This window comes from Pristiophorus japonicus, unplaced genomic scaffold, assembly GCF_044704955.1.
Source record: "Pristiophorus japonicus isolate sPriJap1 unplaced genomic scaffold, sPriJap1.hap1 HAP1_SCAFFOLD_2109, whole genome shotgun sequence".
Classification (NCBI taxonomy): domain Eukaryota; kingdom Metazoa; phylum Chordata; class Chondrichthyes; family Pristiophoridae; genus Pristiophorus; species Pristiophorus japonicus.
This window is the reverse complement of record NW_027251809.1, coordinates 9,077-17,500: the sequence shown is the minus strand read 5'-3', so window position 1 is coordinate 17,500 and position 8,424 is coordinate 9,077. Positions and strand designations below refer to the sequence as shown.

The 8,424-nt window shown below is 55.5% G+C and overlaps 1 protein-coding gene across 1 annotated transcript in view; it reads right to left on the bottom strand.

The window, feature by feature from the left end:
• ebp (EBP cholestenol delta-isomerase) overlaps window positions 1–7,131 on the bottom strand; it is an 8,615-nt gene extending 1,484 nt beyond the window's left edge. The window contains exons 1-3 of the mRNA XM_070871101.1: window positions 6,741–7,131; window positions 4,384–4,420; window positions 2,348–2,478 (exon numbers count right to left, since the gene is read on the bottom strand). Coding sequence (XP_070727202.1) covers window positions 2,348–2,478; window positions 4,384–4,420; window positions 6,741–7,131 — 559 coding nt within the window. The remainder of the gene's footprint in view (window positions 1–2,347; window positions 2,479–4,383; window positions 4,421–6,740) is intronic.
• Between the last annotated feature and the right edge of the window lie 1,293 nt (window positions 7,132–8,424).

Sequence of the window (8,424 nt, the reverse complement as noted above, 5' to 3'; positions counted from 1 at the left end):
TGCGGGGCAAGGACACCGGTTAAAGCACGTTCCCTCTACACAGTCCCCGGGCACGGGGTTAGATACAGAGTGAAGCTCCCTCTACACTGTCCCCATCAAACACTCCCAGGGCAGGTACAGGGGGTTAGATACAGAGTAAAGCTCCCTCTACACTGTCCCCATCAAACACTCCCAGGGCAGGTACAGGGGGTTAGATACAGAGTAAAGCTCCCTCTACACTGTCCCATCAAACACTCCCAGGGCAGGTACAGGGGGTTAGATACAGAGTAAAGCTCCCTCTACACTGTCCCATCAAACACTCCAGGGCAGGTACAGGGGGTTAGATACAGAGTAAAGTTCCCTCTACACTGTCCCCATCAAACACTCCCAGGGCAGGTACAGGAGGTTAGATACAGAGTAAAGCTCCCTCTACACTGTCCCCCATCAAACACTCCCAGGACAGGTACAGGGGGTTAGATACAGAGTAAAGCTCCCTCGACACTGTCCCATCAAACACTCCCAGGGCAGGTACAGGGGGTTAGATACAGAGTAAAGCTCCCTCTACACTGTCCTGAACTGAGGGAAATCTTTATTAGTCGGGAAATTGTGTTGGGGAAATTGATGGGATTGAAGGCCGATAAATCCCCAGGGCCTGATGGACTGCATCCTAGAGTACTTAAGGAGGTGGCCTTGGAAATAGCGGATGCATTGACAGTCATTTTCCAACATTCCATTGACTCTGGATCAGTTCCTATGGAGTGGAGGGTAGCCAATGTAACCCCACTTTTTAAAAAAGGAGGGAGAGAGAAAACAGGGAATTATAGACCAGTCAGCCTGACCTCAGTAGTGGGTAAAATGATGGAATCAATTATTAAGGATGTCATAGCAGTGCATCTGGAAAATGGTGACATGATAGGTCCAAGTCAGCATGGATTTGTGAAAGGGAAATCATGCTTGACAAATCTTCTGGAATTTTGTGAGGATGTTTCCAGTAAAGTGGACAAAGGAGAACCAGTTGATGTGGTATATTTGGACTTTCAGAAGGCTTTCGACAAGGTCCCACACAAGAGATTAATGTGCAAAGTTAAAGCACATGGGATTGGGGGTAGTGTGCTGACGTGGATTGAGAACTGGTTGTCAGACAGGAAGCAAAGAGTAGGAGTAAACGGGTACTTTTCAGAATGGCAGGCAGTGACTAGTGGAGTGCCGCAAGGTTCTGTGCTGGGGCCCCAGCTGTTTACATTGTACATTAATGATTTAGACGAGGGGATTAAATGCAGTATCTCCAAATTTGCGGATGATACTAAGTTGGGTGGCAGTGTGAGCTGCGAGGAGGATGCTATTAGGCTGCAGAGTGACTTGGATAGGTTAGGTGAGTGGGCAAATGCATGGCAGATGAAGTATAATGTGGATAAATGTGAGGTTATCCACTTTGGTGGTAAAAACAGAGAGACAGACTATTATCTGAATGGTGACAGATTAGGAAAAGGGAAGGTGCAACGAGACCTGGGTGTCATGGTACATCAGTCATTGAAGGTTAGCATGCAGGTACAGCAGGCGGTTAAGAAAGCAAATGGCATGTTGGCCTTCATAGCGAGGGGATTTGAATACAGGGGCAGGGAGGTGTTGCTACAGTTGTACAGGGCCTTGGTGAGGCCACACCTGGAATATTGTGTACAGTTTTGGTCTCCTAACTTGAGGAAGGACATTCTTGCTATTGAGGGAGTGCAGCGAAGGTTCACCAGACTGATTCCCGGGATGGCGGGACTGACCTATCAAGAAAGATTGGATCAACTGGGCTTGTATTCACTGGAGTTCAGAAGAATGAGAGGGGACCTCATAGAAACGTTTAAAATTCTGATGGGTTTAGACAGGTTGGATGCAGGAAGAATGTTCCCGATGTTGGGGAAGTCCAGAACCAGGGGTCACAGTCTAAGGATAAGGGGTAAGCCATTTAGGACCGAGATGAGGAGAAACTTCTTCACCCAGAGAGTGGTGAACCTGTGGAATTCTCTACCACAGAAAGTAGTTGAGGCCAATTCACTAAATATATTCAAAAGGGAGTTAGATGAAGTCCTTACTACTCGGGGGATCAAGGGTTATGGCGAGAAAGCAGGAATGGGGTACTGAAGTTTCATGTTCAGCCATGAACTCATTGAATGGCGGTGCAGGCTAGAAGGGCTGAATGGCCTGCTCCTGCACCTATTTTCTATGTTTCTATGTCCCCATCAAACACTCCCAGGGCAGGTACAGGGGGTTAGATACAGAGTAAAGCTCCCTCTACACTGTCCCATCAAACACTCCCAGGGCAGGTACAGGGGGTTAGATACAGAGTAAAGCTCCCTCGACACTGTCCCGTCAGACTTACCCAGGGACACGATGAGTTGCAGGACAAAGCGGTACGGCTTATTCTGCAGGAAAGCGATGACAGTCCAAGCACTCAGTGGGCCCCAAGCCAAGGCCGTGACGGTCTCCATGCACACCGTGAAGTTGTCCGCACTGTCGAGAGAGATGGAGGGAAAAAGCTGTAACTACGAGCCACCATTGCGCTACTGTTGTCAAATATATTCCCCCCGTCCTATTGATAACCCTCAGAACAGACTTGATCATTAATTTTGAAACACTATATTATGATCGCTATTGCCTAGATGCTCTCCGTACACATTTCTTCTGCTTGGCTTCATTTCCCACGACTAGATCCATCAGTACTCCCTCTCTTCTTAATTAGGGCTTAAATATTGGGTAAGGAAGGAGTCCTGAACACATTTAAAAACTCCACTCGTATTAACATAAGAATTAGGAGTAGGTCATTTGGCCCTTCGAGCCTGCACCACCATTCACTATGATCATGGCTGATCATTCCCTCAGTACCCCATTCCTGCTTTCTCTCCATACCCCTTGATCCCTTTAGCAGTAAGGGCCACATCTAACTCCCTTTTGAACATATCTAACGAACTGGCCTCAACAACTCTCTGTGGTAGAGAATTCCACAGGTTCACAATTCTCTGAGTGAAGAAGTTTCTCATCTCAGTCCTAAATGGCTTTCCCCTTATCCTTAGACTGTGACCCCTGGTTCTGGACTTCCCCCAACATCGGGAACATTCTTCCTGCATCTAACCTGTCCAATCCTGTCAGAATTTTATATGTTTCTATGAGATCCCCTCTCATTCTTCTAAATTCCACTGAATATAAGCCTAGTCGATCCAGTCTCTCCTCATATGTCAGTCCTGCCATCCCGGGAATCAGTCTGGTGAACCTTCGCTGCACTCCCTCAATAGCAAGAATGTCCTTCCTCAGATTAGGAGACCAAAACTGAACACAATATTCCAGGTGTGGTCTCACCAAGGCCCTGTACAACTGCAGTAAGACCTCCCTGCTCCTGTACGCAAATCCTCTCGCTATGAAGGCCAACCGATAAGATCACGGCTGATCTTTCACCTGAACTCCAATTTCCCTCCCAATCCCTCGAGTCCAAAAACCTACCGATCTCAGCCTTGTATATACTCAACGACTGAGCCTCCAAAGCCCTCTGGGGCAGAGAATTCCAAAGATTCACCCCCCTCCGAGTGAAGAAATTCCTCCTCATCTCAGTCCTAAATGGCCGACCCCTTATCCTGAGACTGTGTGACCCCTGGTTCTAGACTCTCCAGCCCCGGGGGGGGAAACACCCTCCCTGCATCTACCCGGTCAATCCCCCTCTGGTGGAGATTAAAGTGATAGGGAGGAGAGGCACGAGGAGGTCATGGAGGGATTTGAAGATGAGGAACGTTAGCATCCTCGACCAGGCCCAACATCCCCAGCATCGAAGCACTGACCACACTCGACCAGCTCCGCTGGGCAGGGCCACATTGTCCACATGCCCCAGACACGAGACTCCCCAAAGCCAAGCGCTCTACTCGGAACTCCTTCACGGCAAGCGAGCCAAAGGTGGGCAGAGGAAACGTTACAAGGGACCACCCTCAAAGCCTCCCTGATAAAGTGCAACATCCCCCACCGACACCTGGGAGTCCCTGGGCCCAAAGACCAGTCCCGCCCTAAGTGGAGGGAGTGCATCCGGGAGGGCGCTGAGCACCTCGAGTCTCGTCGCCGAGAGCGTGCGGAAACCAAGCGCAGGCAGCGGAAGGAGCGTGCGGCAAACCAGTCCCACCCTCCCCTTCCCTCAACCACTGTCTGTCCCACCTGCGACAGGGACTGTGGCTCCCGTATTGGGCTGTTCAGCCACCTAAGGACTCGTGCTAAGAGTGGAAGCAAGTCTTCCTCGATTCCGAGGGACTGTTTGTGATTATCCCAGATTCCTGGCAGCGATCGGAAGGTCCTATTGAAGTGGGCGCAGGGCGATGGGAATCCGTTCCCACGCGCATCCAGACGCCGCAGATCCTCAGGCCAGACTGCCGAGTTACTCACATGATGTATCTGCTGTCCCCCTTTGCGTATTCCTTCCCTGCGGGGAAAAAAACGGGGAAGAGGGTGACTAACGTGAGCCACCCAGAACGCAGTTATACCGCTCGCCACAGCCCAGTGACCCGACATCGCAAACGGAAGCTCCCTCCGTCCACATCCCATCCTCCCGACATATCCCCGACCCCCCCGGTGCACCGTACTCCCTTCCTGTCCCCCTCCCCATTCCACGATTGGCGCTATCCCTTCTCCTCCCCCCTCCACATTCCCTCCATCCCGTCTGCTGCCCCCGCCCACAATTCCCAATTATCCGCAGCCTGCCTCTCTCCCGCGAACCCCCCAACTGACCCTGTTCCCCACCCACCCCCCTCCACTTCCCATCGCCCCATTCCCCCCCCCCCGCAGTTTCCCTCCTCTGCCAACACCCAGTGCCGCCCTCTCTTCCCCCCCCCCCCAAACCAGTCTTTCCCCCCCCCTTCCAATTTTCAGTTGCACCCACCCACCGCCCTCCCGACCCCATTCCACAGCCCGTCAAACCCCCACAACTGCCCTCAACACACAACCCCCCCCCCCACTCAACTGCCCCATTAACCACCCCAATTGACCCCTCAGCCCCCAGTTGCACTCTCAACCCCAATTGACCTTTCAGATGAACACTGACCCCTCAATTGACCGCTCCCATCCCAAACTGACCCCTCAATTTCTCCCTCACCCCCCCCCAACTGGTCTCAACCCCGAGCTCACCCCTCAAACCTCATGAGCCCTGAAATGATCGCTCACTTCAATTGCCCTCTCGCCCCCCCCTTAAGGTGACCTCTCAGATTGACCGCTCAAAACTGACCTTTCACCTCCCCAAATTGCCCTTTTTAACCCCTCAACCGCCTGCTCACTCCGCAATTGCCTCCTAAATTGCACTCACCCCCACAACTGACCCCTCAAATGCCCTCTTACCCCCACAACTGACCCGTCAAATGACCTCTCACCCCCACAACTGACCCTCAAATGCCCTCTTACCCCCACAACTGACCCCTCAAATGCCCCCTCACCCTCACAACTGACCCCTCAAATGCCCTCTCACCCTCACAACTGACCCCTCAAATGCCCTCTCACCCTCACAACTGACTCCTCAAATGCCCTCTCACCCTCACAACTGATCCCGCAAATGCCCTCTCACCCCCACAACTGACCCCTCAAATGCCCTCTCACCCTCACAACTGACCTCTCAAATGCCCTCTCACCCTCACAACTGACCCCTCAAATGCCCTCTCACCCTCACAACTGACCCCTCTCACCCTCACAACTGACCCCTCAATTGCCTTCTCACCCTCACAACTGACCCCTCAATTTCTCCCTCACCCCTCAACTGACCTCCCAACCCCCAATGGTCCCCTCAAATCCCAACTGACCACTCAACTTTTCCCTCAAATGCCCTCTCACCCCCCCTTGTGACCTCTCAGATTGACCGCTCAAAACTGACCTTTCAGCTCCCCAAATTGCCCCTTTTTAACCCTGCAACCGCCCGCTCACTCCGCAGTTGCCTCCTAAATTGCACTCACCCCCACAACTGACCCCTCAAATGCCCTCACCCCCACAACTGACCCGTCAAATGACCTCTCACCCCCACAACTGACCCTCAAATGCCCTCACCCCCACAACTGACCCGTCAAATGACCTCTCACCCCCACAACTGACCCTCAAATGCCCTCTTACCCCCACAACTGACCCCTCAAATGCCCCCTCACCCTCACAACTGACCCCTCAAATGCCCTCTCACCCTCACAACTGACCCCTCAAATGCCCGCTCACCCTCAAAACTGACCCCGCAAATGCCCTCTCACCCTCACAACTGACCCCTCAAATGCCCTCTCACCCTCACAACTGACTCCTCAAATGCCCTCTCACCCTCACAACTGATCCCGCAAATGCCCTCTCACCCCCACAACTGACCCCTCACCCTCACAACTGACCCCTCAAATGCCCTCTCACCCTCACAACTGACCCCTCAAATGCCCTCTCACCCTCACAACTGACCCCTCTCACCCTCACAACTGACCCCTCAATTGCCTTCTCACCCTCACAACTGACCCCTCAATTTCTCCCTCACCCCTCAACTGACCTCCCAACCCCCAATGGTCCCCTCAAATCCCAACTGACCACTCAACTTTTCCCTCAAATGCCCTCTCACCCCCCCCTTAAGTGACCTCTCAGATTGACCGCTCAAAACTGACCTTTCACCTCCCCAAATTGCCCCTTTTTAACCCTGCAACCGCCCGCTCACTCCGCAGTTGCCTCCTAAGTGGCCCCCTCAACTTGACCATGCTGCCCTCTGACCCCCCCCCCCCAGTTTGACCCCTGACACTCACAGATCTGCGAGAGCAGCGATTGGTCGCGGTGCAGGCCCACGTGGCTGACGGAGAACCAACCCTCGAGCACCAGGTGAAGGGCGGCGCACAGCGCGAACCAACAAAGGACGGCCCGCCGGCCGCGGCCCCGCCCCCTGCGGGGAGAGCCCCGCCCCCCGGGCCCGGCCCCGCCCCCCGCCCACAGGCCGCACGCCAGCCAGGCGCCGGCCAGCAGCGTGACGCAAGCCGCCAGCAGCAGGCCCAGCAGCTCGGACACCGGCCGCTCGTTGGGCCGGTAGCCGGCGGGCAGCCGCAGCTCCCGCGGCCAGTAAGGGTGAGGCGGCCCCGGGCCCGCTCCCGCTCCGGCTCCGGCCGGCAGCGCTCCCCCCGTCACCAGCTCCGGCTCGCCCATTGCCGCCGGCAGCACTGAGGCGAAAAAAATTGCCTCCACCGCCTTTAAAACCGCCCGCGCCCCGCCTCGTCCAATCACCGCTCGGTGGACGCCGCTCCCCGCCAATCACCGTGCGCCGCCGGCTGTCAATCATCGCCCACGTGTCCACCTCACCTCACATCATCCGCCTCCCCCCCTGCCCCAGCGCTTCGCCAATCGGCGGGGCGGAGCGGCTGTCAATCAACTCCACGTGTCCGCCTCCTCGCATCATCCGCCCCAGCGCTTCGCCAATCGGCGCGCGCCGCTGGCTGTCAATCAACTCCACGTGTCCTCCTCCCCGATGGCATCTCAATAAGACGCCCACTCAGCGGCTCCGCCAATCGGCGTCCGAGCTCCGCTGTCAATCAACTCCGCTGTTCCCACACACACCCCCCGCCAATCAGCCCGCGCTGTTCTCTGATTGACGGCCGGCTGAACGAATCACAATGCCAAGCCCGCCTGACGACGGGAGCCCGCTGCGCTCCGCCAATCATATCCAGTCCAACCCCGCGCTCGGTCCGATTGACGGCGCGGCTGGCGAATCAGCGCGCGAGTCGGGCTGTCAATCACCACCACCCCGCACCACCGCCAGCACACACCCCCCCCACCCACGTGGCCCCACCACACGCCACTCTGCTCCGGCGCCGCTGATTGGCTGCGCGGCCTCACTTCATCCCGGAGTTGCTGCGGCAACGCCGGGCGACTGAGGCAGCGCGGACCAATGGCAGCCCTGATCCTGCCCCACTCTGGTGCAATGGGCCATCTGCAAAAGGTTTTCTGTTGCACCAGAGCAAAGTTGGTGGGGTTCTCTTTTAAACTCTTTTTGCAAATAATTAAATAAAATTAGCTCTTCCCCACCCCACATCCTGCAAATTATATCTTTTCCCTAAAAATTATTTCCAGTTCCCACCTTCTGGAAGTTGCTTTTATAGAAGTTACGGCACAGCAGGATCCCAGTCCGTGCCGCAAGCTCCTCTCGGCCAATCACACTTCCCCGCCTGCGCCCACCTCTCCCGGAATGCCGCGAGCGTACCGTTGGACACCGCGTGCTCCGTCTCCAGGGACACCCTGGCTCGGATGTAACCGCGGGAGAGAGGCCGGCAGTCGGGGCTGAACGAACCCCTCGACCGCCCGCTGCCCGGACCGGCCGATGGCCGCGCCCAGGAGCAGTCCCACGAAGAGGCCCTGCGGCCTGCCCGCTGCCCTCCGCACAGGGAGCCCAAAGGTCAGGGGCGTGGGATTTGAAGTGCAGCCAGAATTCGAGGAGCAGCCCCT